The 18,846-nt window shown below is 40.8% G+C and overlaps 1 protein-coding gene across 4 annotated transcripts in view; it reads left to right on the forward strand.

Moving 5' to 3' along the window:
- LOC310897007 (visual pigment-like receptor peropsin) overlaps window positions 1–18,846 on the forward strand; it is a 47,724-nt gene that overhangs the window by 20,089 nt on the left and 8,789 nt on the right. For all 4 annotated transcript variants that reach the window (XM_083830095.1, XM_083830097.1, XM_083830096.1 and 1 more), the window contains one exon: window positions 4,591–4,796. In XM_083830095.1, coding sequence (XP_083686221.1) covers window positions 4,591–4,796 — 206 coding nt within the window. The remainder of the gene's footprint in view (window positions 1–4,590; window positions 4,797–18,846) is intronic.

Here is an 18,846-nt window from a genome sequence, read left to right on the forward strand (position 1 = left end):
ACAATTACCTGTCCTAGCTGAGCATGGATGTTGGCATCTACTGAAAATATGGATGACCAGCTCAGAGCTATTAGTTCCCCTATACCAAACTAAACTCTGAAGAGGGGAAAACAAAAAAACAAACAAAACACATAAATCTAATGCGAACGATGAAATTGCACACAGGCTCTGGTGTTCATTGCTTGTTCATAGTCCTTCTCAAGCAGATGAGAGAAAAGAGGGTATGCCTACATGCTCAGGCTTGGGTGATTTGGCAGAAATCTTTGTAAAATTGTTGCATTCCACATTAGCTGTTCCCTGATCCAGACAATTCACTGTTCTCAGATGCTTTTAGCAGGGAGGTTTGCACTGTCTTTATTCATTCTTGTCTACTTTTTGGATGCTTGTTTTGCACTGGCTGGTGGACAGCATGCTGATACAGGACTTTGCTGATAGCGTTTCGGTTCCTGACTTCCACCAGCTTGCTTGGCAGCCTTCCCGTTCCTCCCCTGCAAGTCATGGATAACTGAACCAACCTCCTTTGTGGAGCATTTTTGAAATCCGAGGATTAAAATGCTCCATTAGGAGGTATTACTCCAGGGGAAGGATTACTACCGAGTTATATAAGGGCAATACAATGGCTTTTAATATTGCTTTCCATCCTGTTCCTCCTACCTCCCAGTGTTTGCAAATGTGGTACCAACTATGTTTTTGTAGGTAGAAAAGGTCTTCACAGCACTGTCCACAGATAAAAGCAGGTTCCTGAGGAGTAAGGGTGACTCTTTAGCTGTTTAGTATTTAGTGATTATCAACACTCATTTAGCCTATTCTGCTCTGATACTGGCAGTCTCACAGCAGCTGCTCTCAGTCCTGTCCTCTGTTAATGAACATCAGCAATTTTGTCATCTGCCACTTAACTGCCAGCATCCCTTGTCGATGAGCCCGTATCAGACAGCATTACAGACTGTAGGGGAGCTGCATTGGCTCTACTCTGAACCTTATGTTGAGTGGAAGTTCTCAGTTTCATCCTATCTGTTATTTTTCTCTCTCAGCCATTTGGAGATCTCAGTTGGAACCTGTCTGTCCTTTATCACCAGAATTTCCTGAGGATTCTGAGATTGGCTTTGGGGGTTTTGTTTTTGTTTTGTTTTTCCATATCTTCCTGTAAGAACATTGCTGACAGCCTGCAGAAAGCAGAACTGGATTCCTCTGCTCAATCTCTTCTGCCGCTTGTTTTATTGAGAGGCCACCTGGTGACACCAATGCATTATAGCACTTCAAAGTTTGGAAGTTTCTTTCTGGGGTCTGAATTGGCCTGGGATCTGCCCTGAGGCACACATGCCTGCAAAGCAGTTGAGGAAATTCCTGCCCTCACCAAGAGTGTCAGAACTATTGCTGCATTTGCTTGGCATTACAATTTTAAACCTTTTTTCCCCCATTGTGTTCTCAGGGCTGGGGGGGAGGTGTTTTCGTTTGGTTGGGTTTGGCAAAGTCTGAAGTCAGCAACTCTAAAGCAGCATGCCTATCTGATGGTGCAGAGATCCAGTGTCCCACAGTCACTGCTCTGGTTAATAGTAATCTTACGTCACCACTGTTCTTGTTACTCAAAACAAAACTCACTTGTTTTCTTAGAACTGAGTTCCTCCATTTTTATTTTTTTTTTTTTGATCAAAGTACTAATAAGGCATATCTTCAAGACACACCAGGTGTTTTAGGGAGTGCATATGCCAGTGAAGGTTATCCACCTGCAGCAGTTGAAAGCATAGTGCCTGTCTTCAGAAGTGCTATGCATGCACTCTCTCTCTGATTTTCTCTCTCTCATTGCTTCCCTCACCCCCAGCCCTCAGTGTCTGAAAGTAGTTTTGAAAGTGATCACAAATACAGGGTGTCTGTCATCTTCAGCTAAAATAGCTGTATTGTTGTTTTGCATGACCTTTTTCCTCATTTTTTTTTTCCCCTAAGACACTTTGACTGAAAACTCCCTTACTCTCCAGGCTCAAGGGAATTTGTTCTGTGTATTCCCAGCAAGTGCACGTGTATGACATTGTAAGGACAGTCCTCCTATCTATTACACTGCATTGCATTGACAAAAGGTTACTGTTTACAAAGGAGGTGAAATTTTATTATGTTTGTCATTTTAGCACGGTCTTTTAATATTGACAGGGAAAATACTTCCACGCCTACTGCCTTGAAAGCTATCTTACCTTAGAGGAGGTAGAGTTGAATGCACGTAAGCACCACAGCTCTCATGGTTGCACTGCAAACTGTCCTAATGCATTTCCAAAGCAGTCAGTCTTCCTGTACCCTGCTGTGCCTATTTATAATGCCGAGACCCAGAGAAAAGTTAAAAATAACTTCTGTCTTGAAGCACACAGTCTGGAAATGAGACTCCGTTAAGAAACATTGTCACCTAGTGGCCAGAATAAGGTATACTTATTGTTGGCGATCTTATAAGGACATATATCTGTATAAATATGTATGGATGGATATATATATATATATATCTACACGTATGGATCTCAACATATCGTTACACCCATGTCTATTTCTGGTTAATGCCATATGTTGACACGTTAGCTCTTCCCAGTGTGAAAGCGCTTCAGCAACCCATGCGTGTTTGCTATGCAAGCCAGAACAGCAGCTTCTTGGCAGTTTTACAAAGAAGTTATTAGAAAGGAAATTAGTCTGCAGAAAAAGCTGTTTGCAGTACCGAGACTGTCCCACCAAGCACTGCCCTTCCCGCTCCAGACTAGCCGGTGTACCCTGCTGGGCTGTAAATACGTAACCTCACTGCTTGGAGAACAAGCACATTGCTCACTGGTGTTTCAGCTAGTGATGTTCCCAGCTGGCTTGGACATACAGAGGAAATTTCCTGCTAAGCCACTGCCTTGTGAGCCACAGTCTGACCGAGAAACACTGGGTTCCAATCATTTGGGGTTATTATGTTTCCCGAAGGAAGGCAGCTGCCCTCTTGTTGTGATAATAAACCTGTCAGCTGTTCTTCATCTTGTGAACGTCTCTGAATATATAGAGGTGCTGTGCAATGCCGTCACGTCACATCCTTCTTCAGTACATGTATTTGCATCTTGTTGTGTCTATATACAGCAGCCATACTCTGGGGTAACTACTGCTCGTGTCCCGATGGAAGATTAATGCTTTTCTCTGACCTAGTTGTTAGTTAAGGTTGCACCTTGGCACCAGCTGTGGGAAACAAATCGACCAGCTCCTAGACTCCTACAAACTTGTTCTAAGCTGCAGACACCCGGAAGAGGTGATGTTTTGCTCTGCATTAACAAGGTGAGGTGTGTGCACCTACATCGCAGCTACATGGCAGTCATGGAGCAGGTTTTGGGGTGGAGGTGTGAGTTGATGGGAGCTAGGTGCTACCTAAGCTGGTGCTCATCGGGGGTGCTCATCACTCCTGCAGCTGCCCTGGAGCTGTCCCTTTTACCAGCTAAGTCCCATTCTCAACAATGAGCCTGATGCTTATGAGTAAGCATCTTGTTAAGCGTAATTCCTTTCTACATGTCTATATCACTTCAGAAAGTGGGATGCAAACAACCCAGGTCTTGCATGGATGGGTAGAGCAATAGCCACCCATATTTAGAAACTCTAGATCTCTCCAAATGAGTGGGTGACTGATTTTCACCACATTCAGAACCATCTTCCTTCCTTGTGTTTTCTTCACGTAGCTAGACATATACAACCCAGACAACTCTGTAGCTGGCCTGTAAGAGAAGGCACAACTTTTTTTTTCCCCTTTTCTTTTCTTTTTCTTTAAAAGAAAAAGAAAAGAAAAGAAAAGAAAAGAAAAGAAAAGAAAAGAAAAGAAAAGAAAAGAAAAGAAAAGAAAAGAAAAGAAAAGAAAAGAAAAGAAAAGAAAAGAAAAGAAAAGGCAGAGTTTAGAAATTAGAGTTTAGAAAGGTAAAGTTTCTTTTTTTCTTAGAAGAAAAATAAAAAGAAAAAGACTTTAATGCTTCTGTGAATGTCCTTTTCTAAATGTTCTCTTTATACAGATCAAGCCATTTCCAGCTGGGACAGACTTTGCTGCAAGGAGATCCTAGACTGTTCTAAGAGAATAAACTTAATTGTATTAGCTGAAAAGGCAGTACTTCTCCAGAAAGGACTGCTGAAGCAGCTCTGTGACTATTTGCATGAACATTCAGTATCCATTACTGTATACAACATACCTAAACAGCTGCAGCTTCTGGCAGATTTTATGTAGTCTCTGCTCCACTCTACCACTCTTTCTGTTTTTTTCCCTAGGAGTTGTTTCATGAGTTTCATCCATCTATTTAGGAAGAAAAGATTTTTTTACTCCAGGCCTTCAAATGGTGGATCTTCAGGAAACACAGCAGCAACTTATTGTGTTTATTCTGTTTTATTGCCAGTTATTCACTTGTTCCTACTTCTGAAATACACCTAGCTACTTATAAAGGTTTCATGCGTAGGCTGTCCAGTGGCTAAAATACGCTGTTTCAATTAATTTCTAATGGAACAAAAGGGTAGCATTAGAATTGACATCACACATTTACAGATTGAACTGCTGCTTGCTTTGTTTGGTTTTAGATTTCATGAATTTTTTTTTGTTTGTTTGTTTGTTTTTTTCAGGTTGGCTGTCTTGGTTTGGAAATAGCATTGTGATTTTTGTCCTGTATAAACAAAGACATCTTCTGCAGCCCACTGACTACCTCACATTTAACTTGGCAATATCAGATGCTGGCATCTCTGTGTTTGGTTATTCACGGGGGATCATTGAAATCTTCAATGTTTTCAGAGATGATGGATTCATTATTACATCAATATGGACTTGCCAGGTAAGACTGGATTATACTCAATTAGACAAAATAAGTGTAGCTATTTGTGTACATGCTGTGTATAAATAACAAAGCAGGACCAAAAAGGTGAAAAGAAGTACTGACTAACCTTCCAAAAGGACAGTCTTCTCTTTTGTTACATCCATAAATCTATGTGATTGATCAGCTTTTGACAAATTTTCAGTGATTTTTCCTACCGCAAAAAATCAACATACCCAACATGCTGACTGATGCTACATTTAAATGCTGTCCTTCCTACCAGAGGATTTTGTATGTTTGAAATTCATAATTTTCTTTGTAGAAGAGGGTCTAGAAACCTTAGAGAAGGTTTGTATACTGCAAGTTTCACAATTATTGCACAAAAGATGTCCTTTGCTATAGTGTGTTTACAGTTTTACTCTATGTTCTTGTGGTCACTTGAGGAGACCAGCACCAATCAGCTCAATCCACAAATACGAGAAGATGTATTAGTGAGTTAGTCTAAAATTTCACTTTCCAGAGTAATTTAGTCTTGGTTTTACAGAAAAACAATAACAGAGTGGTTTCTTGTTTTGGTTGATTTTTTCCATAGTGATAAAAGGATACTTATATCATTTTTTCTTATCTATATTTACCTCTTATTATCTGCTTTATATCCTTTTTTCTTATCTTACTTGAATCAGAATTGCATCTGTAGAGTATTATGGGACTTGGACTTGTGTTTTGCAAGGTGTTTTAGACATTTAATCTAAACAAAGAAAACAAGACTGAGTTGGTTGGGGTTTGATTTTCTGGAGGCAGACTTGCACATTCCTTTCCTTCTCCCCTTCTTTCCTTCTCTGGTATCCTCCAGAGAGTACTTTGCTCTTTGTAGGTAACAAGCTTTTCTTCCCCTCCGCGTGAGCCATCAGAGAATCTAGCTCTATCTCTTCGCAATAGTTCCTACTGGTTTGCTTTTTTTTAGTTTCATGTCATAGCTCACACTCATGTTGGAAAGCACAGGTGCAGGCTCTGCTTTTCTTCAGCTCCCTTGCAGCCAGCCCAGTTGTTGGCACTTCAGCATTTAACTCTAAGCAACCTAGGCTCCTGCTTGACAAGGCATTTAGTGCAAAGCTGCACTGGACTTGGGCGTACCCGTGAATTATAGCACGCAGCTACTTGTGCTGAATCGATTGCAACGTTATGTCTAAAGTCTTTCTGGATTTGGGGTCTATGGTATGATGAGTGACTTCTCTTTATGGCACGCTTATCCCTGAACCTGGAGGCAACTTTTTGCCGGAAATTTGAAAAATGTTATTATTGCTAATTCTGAAACACACGCACCTGCATAGACAGAATATAAATATATTCCACAGATAAATAAGCACAAGCCTGGCTCTCTGGTGCTGTCGGTAACATCTGTGAGAAAGTATATTTAATGTGAATGTCTGTTTCACGAAGGAATCAAAAATCTGAAAATCTGAAAATGACAGGATAGCCTACAGCAAGGTATAAGTAAGATCATGATGAAGGAAAAGAGAGAGAGAAATAATCCTCTTTTCTTGTTTTATTTATTTATTTATTTTTATTTAAAGAGGAGGTTGAACTACTGTGCAACACAGCAGAGAGAATTTTTACAGCTTGTGTCTGCTTACCCAGAGAATAAGATTTTTCTGCAGAACACTGATTAACCTAAGAGCTGTAGCTTCATTTAAAAAAATTTAAAAAATGTTTTCTCACTCAAAATGTATGTCTATACCCATTTGGCAGACAAGATTTTATCAAAACAAAGCTAATTATTTCCTAATTATTAAATCCCATTATTTCTCTAATGAGAAAACCTACAATTGCAATTTAAGGTCTGTTGAGGATAAGCTTCCAGAAAACCTTTTAATTTCCTTTATTAATGGAAGCTTTTCATTTCACCAGATAAACAAAGACATACCTACAAACTGTAAAATTCATACCCAAATTTAGAATAAAACAGAATCCCATTTTTGCCACATGTCTTAAGAAAGGTTGGTGCTATGGTTAGGGAATGAAAGGTGAAATCTGGATCTCTGGGTTCAGTTCCAGCTTTGTCACAGTCCTCCTATGTCAGACAGGGTAAACCACTTAGGCTGAAACCCTGAACTGAGGTCTGTGGCATATCAGAAAATTTACAACCCAGCTGGTTGAAAGAGGTAGCATTAAATGACCTTTCTGGTTTCCCAGTTTTTACTACCAATGAATAGTATTAACTGTTTGTGACTTGCTGAGTGAAAATCAGGATATATTCAACAACAGGTAGGATTCCTGTTTCCATCAAGATTTTGTTCTGTCTTGAGGGTCACAAAAACAAGTTTAAACCCTGACATCCATCTTCTTGATTATTAAATTTGGCAAAAAAGAAGCCAGTGATGAAAAAGTAATATTTGTTAAGATAGTTTATAATTTGTAAAAGTACTGTGGCTATCTGTGAAACCCCACCTACAGCGCGGTGTTAAGCTCTGGGGCCCCTATTATAAGGACATGGAGCAGCTGGAGTGAGTCCAGAGGAAGGCCATGAGGACGACTGGAGGCCTGGAGCACCTCTCCTATGAGGACAGGCTGAGGCAGTTGGGGTTGTTCAGCCTGGAGGAGAGAAGGCTTCGGGGAGGCCTTACAGCGGCCTTCCACTGCCTAAAGGGGGCCTACAGGAAAGTTGGGGAGGGACTCTTTGTCAGGGAGTGCAGTGGTAGGACAAGGAGTCATGATTTTAAACGGTAAGAGAGGAGATTTAGATTGGATATAAGGAAGAAATTCTTTACGTAGAGCAGGAGGAGGCCCTGGCACAGGCTGCCCAGAGAAGCTGTGGATGCCCCATCCCTGGAAGTGCTCAAGTCCAGGCTGAATGGGGCTTTGGGCAGCTTGGTCTGGTGGGAGGTGTCCCTGCCCATGGCAGGGTGTTAGAACCAGGTGGGCTTTCGGGGCCATTCCAACCCAAACTATTCTATGATTCTATGATCTTTAGGTTTTTAGGAAGAATATTGTACTGAAATTGCAGGAAGCTTCTCTGTGTTAAAAAAAGATTTGTACGCTTCTGTGCGTGTGTGGACAGCCAGCACAAAGCTCATTCTGAAAATGCTCACCACTGAACAGCAGTAGGGTTTTGATTGCTTGTTTTTTGCTGTTTATACAGTGTGATACATTTATAGCCTGACCAGAATGGGTCTTGCATCTGGAACCCGGGGAGTGGGGGCCATGGTGCCAGGAAGGTGAAGTCATGCTTTCTGTCACAGCCCTCTGTCACAAATGTGTGTCTCTTGGTCCCCTGTTCTCACTCAAGCTCCTCTGTAAGTAGCTAGGGTCACAATCTGGACTGCTACACACATCAACAAGGCTGTTTCCTCAGCATGGCCCGTGTGTTTTCCATAACTTGGTTCATTTTGCTGGGTCCCAAGGATGGCCTCACTTTGGCTTTCTGTCCTTGTCCATTTCATTAAGCATTTGCTCCTGTTTGATCAGTCAGCTTCTGCTGTCAGGTATACTTAGGGAAAATTTATTTTTCCAAGCTAGCCTGTCATTTCTGTTTATGAAGAAATTTCATGAGCTCACCTCACTTAATCCACATAGCTATTTTCCCTTCCTCTGCCTTGTGCCTTCTTCAGTGCCCTTAGGTGATATTTTTCAAAAGATAAGGTTCACCATACTTTGCTGTCCCAGGTAGGGGGAGTGGGGAGAAGACATACAGATACTTCTCTTCCAGAACAGTGTTGTCTAGGAAAACCCTGTATAACAAAAGTAGGACCTCCAGATAAAAGGACCACCTTGTTGCATGTATGCTGAATAGGACAGATGTGCATGCTCTTGTTCTCCCCCTCTGTATGGAAGAAACACTACTACTCTTCCTCATGACAGATACTATTTTTCTTTTCGGGAGGTTTGACAGAGCTTTGCTGTCAAGAATGAGGTTACATGGTAGGTCTGTATACAAATACTGCTCCCACTGAATGCTCTGTATAGGTACGATTTTCCAAGGGTGGCTTTCATGTTCTTTTCACTTCTTGTTTATCCCTTCCCTGCTGTAACCCTGTGTGTTAGTCCTGATCTGGACAGAGGAAGGACAGTCAGTCTCTAGCATAGTCCTTTTTTTTTTTTTTTTTCCATCTGGTAAAATTATCAGCAAGTAAACCAGCTCATCTAGTAAAGTTCAGGTCAGTGAATATGTCAGCAACCAAGAGCCATCTGTTCCCCCATTTGCCATATTCCTAGTTAAAAGCTACCTCAAGATATATTTTTGTCTTTTCCATACGCTTTTTGTTCGTATGTTCTGCTGAATTAGAAGTTGCTATGAAACCTGCAAATAACATTGCAATGCAAACCTACTTGCTTGTAGGGAGTAAAGCTATGTTAATTCTCTGCATGTAAACATCACAGTTTCTTCTAAACTTTTTAACTCAACTAACAGAAACGTCTTCTATCTGCCAATTATGTGCTGGATACAAAAGATGTGGGCTTCAGGGAGCTTCTATATAAAGGCAAAGGGTTGTAACCTGTCTGATTCACATAAGTGCATTGCAGTCATGTCAGATACTGAGGATGGGCTGTGGGGAGCCCTAGAATTTGAAATGCTTCATAATCCTGGTATTTTGCCAACTATTGCAACACTTGCCAACTATTTGCAGTCACTAATTGATTCATTTCTTATTTTTGTGTGAGAACATGGTGAGAATATAGGTGTGTTTTCTTGTAGAATCACAGAGTCATAGAACATCTTGGGTTGGAAGCAACCTTAAAGACCATCTAGTTCCAGCCCCCTTGCTGTCGGCAGGGATGCTACCCACTAGATCACATTGCCCAAGGCCTTGTCTAACCTGCCCAGGGCCTCATCCTATTTATTTGGCCCTGGCTTTTGCTCATTCTGAGGACCATGGAGCATCGCCATACAATGAATGGTCCTGAGGCTTGTATTCACAGGCAGGGGATGTGAGTCTGAACACTTTTGAATGGAGGAAAGGGAATCTAGCTCTCCTGCACCCTCAGTGGGGAAAAAGGGAGACTTGATCAGCAATCCCTCTGCTTTTCACAGTGACATTGCTTAACTTTGGAAAGCCTTACATATTTAAGGGACTGTGAACCCCAAGCAACTCTGATCTGCAGTCTGGAATAAGGCACTGAAAATCAGAAGGGAGGTGAGAGATGCCCCTCACCCTATGCTGTCGTCCACTTTAGGAACATCATTTGCCATGTCCAGTCTAGAAGCCAGGCTCTAAGGCACAACCCCCCTTGCACCAGGTAAGCAACCAGACACGCAGCCCTGCAAAACTGAGCATGTGCTGCTTATTACCTTCCATACTCTCAGCTTCCAGTCACTGCCTGTTGCTGACACTTAAAGCCAGCATTTTTGGTGTGATTAAATGCTTAAAGATCTAATCTGACATTTCTGAGAAGGAATAATGATCATCTTTTGTAAACATTGGAGGTGGGGTTCTTAAACACTGAAAGGAAAATTGAAACAGGAAATTCTGAGATCAATAACATGAAAATATATGGGCTCTTTTCTGAAGTTTTGAAGCAAGGACTTACAATCTTGAATAAATTTTATATTTTATATTTATTGATGGCATTTGCTTTCTCAGAACATACATTTATCTTTTTTTCCTATACAATGATTGTAAAATGTTACTAAATCTTTTCTGAGGGGAAAACAGAAGATTAATTTTTTTTTTTAACAACATATTCTTCAAATAATCTGATAAATCAAAAACCCTGAAGACATTTATGTTCTTTTGTAAACAGAGCTGATTTGAAGTGCTTAGATTTCTGTCCATTTAATATAACCAGTATAACCAACCAATCTATTGACTTAGCTAGATTATTGACTGTTGACTCAGTTTGTGATTTTTGCATGTCTGTAAAAGTCACGACAGTGTTAACATATTACTGCATGTGATGTAGTATTCCTCCACCTTCCGGATGGGATGAATGTCCAGTGGTAGCTCAGCAGTCAGCATGACCAGGTGGTAAAGACAATGGCAGATGGAAAGGACCAAAATGAAAGCTCGCAGGCTTCCTTTCATCTCCTGCTACTTGAGAGATTACTGAAGAAAACATTAGGGAACTGTCTTCAGTTCCTTGAGTTCATTGCTGTTTGTGCGCAGTGGAGCCAGAACGCATGCTGCAGGAGTGCCTTCATCTTTCAGGATCAGGAGTGCACGGCTTTCTGGAGCAGACTAGATTTGGCAGAGGTTTCCCAACCAAAGACTGAGCAAGCACAGTTTTGCTTGGTGTAAAAATCTTGCAAGATTGTTGTATCCCAGCATCCAAGAGCTCTAGGACTGAAGCTGGGACAGAAAACAGATTTTTTTCTCAAATCATAATGGCACAGGCATGTGGCCTAATGTCTGCTTAGTTGATAAGCGATCAGCTATCTACCTATAAGATGTAAAAGAAATTAAAACAAATGTAAAAATGGAGTGAAAAATAGTTATTTAATATCTTAGCATAGTGCTGTGGTGTGATATTGCTGGGATTTTATTTATATATAGCTTATCATTCCTGACATTTCAGTGAGATGAAAATAACCCAAAGTCAAATCATGGAACTGGCACTAAGAGCATTAAGAGATAAAACAGGTGTTAAAGGTGCTGAAGAAAAGCTGTGTAACATTAGCTCTGTATTCGGCTCACCCTAACACACTGATCCACTCTGAAAGGTGGGATGTAGAGACTGATTTATAAAGCAAATTCAAAAATTGGTGCCCTTTACTTTGCCTGTACTGTGCTATGTAAAGCCTCTTCCTCACCCAGATATGTTTTTCTGAACAATCTTTATATTTGAAATATTATGAGTACAAGAATATTACCTCATTATCGTTTTTTTCCTTGCATAACAGGTTTGAATACTGGAGGGGGGCGAGAGGGGGACAGGCAAAGATAGTAGTCTTCCCTACTTATTTATTCCTGGTCTGCCTTGATATAATCTGAAGAGTGTATAAATTGTCGTCAATAAGGTAAAAGCAGCTCACATAGACATCTGTGAGCTAAATTTTAATGAGAAAAATGCTTCGTCTGCAGGGAATGGGGAAAAAACTGTGCCTTTGCACAAAGAGAATCATTAGCAACATAGAGGATCATTTCAGTGTAACTAATGTGACTGCAGGGAAGTTATGCCAGTTTTCATTAGTGATGAAATCTCTCTCATTTTTCTGTAAATGATTATTTCTGCAGCCAATTGTGACAAATTAAGGAAGATATATATTTGGTGCTTGAAAAATTGTGACTACTCAAACTATCGGTTTCATTGTTTAACAAGACAGATGCAGCCCCTCCTGTGTCACCTAAGTACTGCATCAAATCACAGTGCTGCCTGGAAAGGGGACCCATTGGACAGTGATCATACAGAAGTGGGAATTTCCAAAGCCTAAATTCTTATTCTTGGACCAGTCTTTCCTCTTGGAGGGCTTTGAAACATCCTTTCCTTTTTCCCACTTCCTTGTGTAGAAATTAGTAGTTTTCATCATTCTTCAGTGCTGATGTGTGTTTCTGAAAGACTAAATGTTGTCTTTCCAAAACTGCTGCCTGTCACTAATCTTCATCATTCAAGATCTTCTCACCACAGGACTGAACAATTCATTTTCTTCTCTCCTCCTTGTGTGCTCTATCTTCTCACTGACTTTTAAGCAAACTTTAATGTGAAACTCAAAAAGCACTCTGACATTTTCTGTGTCTTAAATAACCTTACCTCATATTTACTAATCTTCTATTTCATAAGTATATGTTAGAATCATAGAATCACAGAATGGTTTGGGTTGCAAGGGACCTTAAAGATCGTAGAATCATTGAATCACTTAGGTTGGAAAAGATTTCTAAGATCATCCAGTCCACCCATTAACCTACCACTGCCAAGTCTGCCACTGAACTGTGCCCGTAAACACCCCATCTGTATATCTTTTAAATACCTTCAGGGATGGTGACTCAGCTACCTCCCTGAGCAGCCTGTTCCAGTGCTTCATAACCCTTTTAGTGAAGAAATTTTTCCTAATATCCAACCTAACCCTATGGACAGGGACAGCTCCTACTAGACCAGGTTGCCCAAAGCCCCATCCAACCTGGCCTTCAACACCTCCAGGGATGGGGCATCAACAGCTTCTCTGGACAACCTGTGCCAGGGCCTCACCACCCTCTGAGTGAAGAATTTCTTCCTTATATCCAATCTAAATCTACCCTCATTTAATTTAAGGACATTTCCCCTTATCCTATCACTGCACTCCCTGACAAAGAGTCCCTCCCCAGCTTTCCTGTAGGCCCCCTTTAGGCAGTGGAAGGCCACTGTAAGGCCTCCCCAAAGCCTTCTCTTCTTCAGGCTGAACAACCCCAACTGCCTCCGCCTGTCCTCATAGGAGAGGTGCTCCAGCCCTCCAGTCCTCCTGATGGCCCTCCTCTGGACTCACTCCAACAGGTCGATATCCTTCCTGTGCTGGGGCTCCCATAGCTGAATGCAATACTCTAGGTAGATAAAGTCAATAAACCACTAATGTGTAGAAAGCAATTCCTGCTCAGGTCCTGTCTCTGACCCTATGCTGACTGGATCAATGACAAGAGGACTTGTTTGCAGTGGGCTTTGTATGATATGGCATCCAATATTTTCACATCACTGTACGTGCAGGATAGGATGATGTTGCACCTGTTGGCTTTTCATATAACTCCTAAGAACAATAATATCTTTTGCACTTACTTCCAGGTTGTCCCTGGGCTACTAGGACTCCTTGGCAATTTGTGAGACTTTCCTGGTAGGAACTGTCAGGTCCAGCTTATCATAAACAGTCATGATTTGAAGATCTTTACAGCTTCTACCATTTTAGGATTAAAAACATTTTCTTGGGATAATTCAGATATCTTCTTTTTCTCTGGTTATTTCAGTTTAGGATCCAGAGGATCCATGAGTGTCAATGTAAGAGGAGAGCTCTAACTAGCCGTCCTGCTTTTTCAGACTGTCAGGGACATAGCATGTTCTTGTCTCAAACACTTATGGCTGAATTGGCACCACTGCTAGCCTGCCCTGCCTCTTACATAGGACCTTTTTGAGCAGAAGAATAACTTCACTGGTAGGCATTCAGCCAGCAATCAGAGGTGACCTTGTATTAACCTGGTGGTGGCTACTTAAGCAGATTCCTTTTAGCTGGGAAACAGCACAGGGAAAACTTTGGAGAACTTGGATGGTCACTTGTAATCTTCGGGCTGTCCTGGCAGGGCCTGTGAACAGTCTGTGAGACCTCTTCTTCCCTTGAGAGATGTGTAAGCATACATGAACATTTACCGTGACCTTTTGAAAAGGCAAAGCTGGTATTTCTTCACTTTGAAAGTTAAACTGTGACTTAACCTGACATTAAATGACCTCACTTATTGGGGTAGGATCACCATAGGTCATAAAGTCAAGCATTGCTTTCCATGGAAATGTAAAGATAAGACAGGTTACTCACGAGGCTGTTTTCTTTTATCTGTCTGTGTATTTGTTTGTTTATAGTAATGGTGCTGCTAACAATAAACAAGCAACCTTTGACTTAACATCACCAAAGTGGAGAGGAGTTTTGGCTCAGACCCACTGAAAAGAGTTTTACACAGCATAGCATGGATGTTCCCAGAGGTCAATGCTAGAGTTTCTTATCTAGTGCTTCTTAATTTCCCTGTACAGTAAGCCACAGAAAGATAATAGTAATGCGGCATTTAACCTGAAGATGGGAATCTTTCCACCATATCTGGATCTAGGTGGTATGAGATACTTGCTTTGTCTCTTCCTCCCCATTCGTTCTTTATAGATGGATGGGAAAGGCATGAAACCTGTCATGGTCCCGCAGCATCAACCCAGAACCAGAAAGAAGGTGCTCACAGGAGGTGCTCACATGAGGTGCTCACAGGCATGTGCAGATGTGGTACTTACAGTAAGATTATAATCTAATTAGGTTCTGCAAGGAAATTCTGAAAGAAACTTGTCTTGTTAAATTACGTGCTCTTGGTATAGCTGTTACCTTCATAACCATACACATTTGTACAGGCATACTACCATGAGTATAAATTGTGACTTGAGAGGGCTACAACTGTAATAACTCAAAGCCACCCAAAAGTAAGTATAAGTTGAATCTCATTAAGCCAGTATATAAATCTAAAATAACTACAAGCAAGTAGACTTATTCTGAATTCCCTGATATTATCAAAGGCAAAACCTGATCTGCATATATTAATACGTTATATATTAATATATATTAATAGCTTGCACCAACTGTACATTTAACTATCTAGTGTAGTTAATAAAATTATATCTTTACATATAATTGTATAGCCTAAATATTGCATTCATATTTTTCCTATCTTTAATATATATGCAGTAAACAGAAAGGTTTAATTACTCGGTGAACACAAAATACCAAACATCCGATGTTCTCACTCAATGGTTTAAACTATATAATCCTGTTGGGTATCAGTTCTCATCTCCTATTAGAAAATTACATGTTGTTGGTGTCAGAGACCTCTAATGGCTTGGATTAATGCAATCACCTCTGAACAGGGCTACCTTTGAAGCCTGCTGAGACATTTTGAAAGGCAGAATGCAACAATAGCACAGGAATGTGGTGTGAGCGGAAGACACTGTTGAGACTGTGGTAGATTATAAATCTTTTTTACTTCATGTTTTACACTAAATTTTACCGAAGCAGTTTGAGCACTTTAGGAACACTATGCATTGGGAGTTTTAAGCAGTTTACTGTGAAGACTGCTTTTGATCACAAACTTTGGTAGTTCTTCCATTTGACAGAAGATTTGCTATAAGGCAAAATAGTTCAGTGGCATATTATTGATGTATTGGAGGGATGGGAGAATAATGTTGAGAATAATTAGATGTGAGTGGAATATTTTCTCACACTGAAAACCCTGAGAACTTGTTAAACTTTAAAACATTCTCTGTTCTAAGAGAACTCACTGTTTTTTTCGTTTTTTTATGAATGTATTTCTTTAAAATTGATTAGGCGGATTTTTTTATTTATTTATTTTTTGTCTTTTGTCAAAAGGGAGGTTTATTGCCAATATCTACTTATATTATGATAAGGGAATAATCAGATTTGTACTTACAAAATTATTCTGAGAAATTATATTGTGATGAACTTTAGTATAGGCAGTGGAAAAATAATCTCTGTTAAAAGTACATTCTTTTCTTTACATATTCATTATCTCTTATTTAATAGAAGAGGCACTGTGGTTCTGAAGGGAAGCAAATGCACTTCAGGGAATTGCAATAGATTCACCAGCTGGCCAGAGGAGGGAGTGATGCAGCCATCCTGGCTGCTGAGATCAATGTTTCAGCCTAACTGAAATGTAATAGCTACTTTGGCAATCTGCTTTTGTGCCATTAAACCTTGATTAATCCAATAATAGGCTATATTTTACTTTGTCTGCTGTAAATGAAGACAACCCTTATGAATTCATCAGGGATACATAAGTTATAAAGGTAGTAAAACTCGGGTGCTCATAGCTTAAAATTTGATGGTACACTGGGGATTTCTGACTCTCCCTGCGGTGAAGGAAAACTAAAGAAACAAATTTGCATGCAGTAGGAGCTTTATGTCTTGTGGCTTGTAAATAGTATTCCAAGAACATTAGTGAGATTGAAAATAAATACAAAGCAGAAAAAAAGCATAGCCTTTTCTTCAGTTGTGCCTTAGTTTCCAGGCAACATAAAGATAATGAGCAAGTTCTGTGAATATCTACACAGCCAAAGGAGCAATGGTGGTATGGCACTGAGAGAAAACCTTTCAAAACTGCTAATTTACTCCTGTTTCTTAATAGGTAAAAAGGAAAGGTGGTGGGTCAAAATTACTATATGGTCAATTTTGTGTTTCTATTGGAATTCATTGTTACCTATCAACACTGTTGGTATTCAATCATAATAGGAAGGACAAAATTGCATTACACAAAAATGGAGGAAATGTGACTATGCAGGACGGAGCTAGCTGGGGGTAGAATAAATGAAAAGGAAAAACAGAACCTGGGAAGGAGAAAACCATTGCTCTTTCTGAGTAAGTATAACCATTTCTAAGGAAATGGTTAGTCAAGTGTTTCCTGGCTGTGCATCTTTAAGCTAGCAGAAAGTTGCAAATACCTTATTTTTTTGTTACTTACAGGTAGTAAAATCTGTGGTTATAAAAATCAGGACTATGCTAAAGTAGCTTTTCTGTTGCTAACTACTTTGGGTAGTCACTCTGCTTGCTACCTGCAGTCCGTGTTGTCTGTTTAGGAGCAGAGGTCTTTCTTCCATATCCAGTTGTATGTGCTTGCTGTCTCAAGAGCTCGCTCATCCCTCGTAGCTTTAGAGAAGTTTGGCAGGGATGACACTGGTTTGAGGATCCTGCTCCCAAAGCAGCCCTAACCCTCCTGCATTGATCTCTCTTATTTCAAGCTTCCAGATGCCACGGCCTCTGCACGGGCTGCTCTGCAGCTTGAGAGCCATCTCATATACCTCCTTTATTCATTTCATCCCAGCTCTCTTGTCATCCCCCAAGTTCCCTCTCCTCCTTGCCCTTTTACCTTGTTGGCTGTTCCCCAGTTGCGCAGCACAGCCACCTGTGGGATGCTGCTGCTGGTTTAGACTGCGTGGCCCTGCTCAAATCTCTGTAGCCTCACACTAACAGAAGCAACAGTATTCTGATGCACCGAAAGGCTGCTGTGAAACAGCAAGAAAATATTTTGGCTTGTTCTTCCTTATGGTGATGGAGCTTCATCTGAAATGCTAAAGGGGAAGAGTATATTTCTAGACCCACTTTTCCTCCCTTGTAAACGTGCCCAAGGGCTATTCCAACTGAGGACTCAATGTAATTGAGTCCTCGAAGCTCTGACATCAGGGAATGGGGGAATGGAAGAGTTGTGATCATGCCTGCAGGTAGCAAAACATACCGTGATGTATCTCAGAAAAAATCAGCCGGTTTCAGCATAGAAGGGCTAATGGATACATACTAAGAAGTTTGTCCTACTACTGGTGTGTTGTCTTATAACTCTTTAGACTTAATTTCGAAGTGTTTCTTTGCATCATTGCTGAAATAGTACTTCCTTTCTGATCTAATAACTAGAGCAATTGGTTAAGCTTATGCTTAAGTGTGGTTTCTCAGTAGCCCTCAGCCATGCTGTTTTCTGCTTTTATGAAGCGTTGTTAGAGCGCATGGAGAAGTCACAGCTGTTTGCATCAAAAAGGCTGATGAAATGCAGAGCACATTTTCGTATCCAGGTATTTCACTCATCTCTACAATACACAGTGGGTAAAATTCAGCCAAGTGCAGCCTGTAGTAAGTAGCTGAGGACATCTGTTTTCTGATGTGAACCTTGTTTGCATTTATACACCAAGTATGTGTTGATTGTAAGTACAGCATAGATGGATTTAGCTTGTTGCAGTAGCAAGTCTTGTGTGCATTTAAAATAGGTCTGGAAACATTGGCCTTAAAAAGTACTTAGAGTCAGCATAAGGGTGTCAGTAGCAAGAAAAAACACCAGTGAAAGAAACGATGAAGCAGCCCTTTCCTACCCTAACCCTTCACCCAATTTAATTTATACAATCTGCCATGGTCTCAGCTTTGAGTCTGGATTAAGGCCCCAGATTCTGGGATAAATTGAATTCCATGGGAGTTGTGCCCATTCACACAAAGACAGAGTTTGTTCCCTTAGAATAATGATGTGCCTTCCCTCCGATAATTTTACGACTCAAATGCCAAGTCGGAGTCCAGCGACACTTGCTCAGTGTTCCTGCCTCCCTCGGTGTAAAACTGACACCTCCAAGAGCTCCTCTGCTCTGCCCAGTTTCGTACATCACCGCAAGCTTTCAACAACAATAAAAAAAAAAAGGACTGCCTTCTGTATTTTGCCTGGATCACTTCCCAGTCAGATAGCGTTCCCTAGCAGATGGCTGTATCCACCTTCACCGCAGCCAGCAGCAGCTCCATTCCTATACTCACAATTGACACCAGCGGAGTTGTTCCCGTCCTGCACACGTGCGGCTGAGACCTGACATCAGTGGGAGCCGGAGGTGAGGATCAGCCTTGGTAAATAGCATGCAGTCAGTAACACCAGCACTGACACCCAATCCATTTGGATGA

The sequence above is a fragment of the Anser anser genome, assembly GCF_964211835.1.
Source record: "Anser anser genome assembly, chromosome: 3".
In the NCBI taxonomy this organism is placed as follows: Eukaryota; Metazoa; Chordata; class Aves; order Anseriformes; family Anatidae; genus Anser; species Anser anser.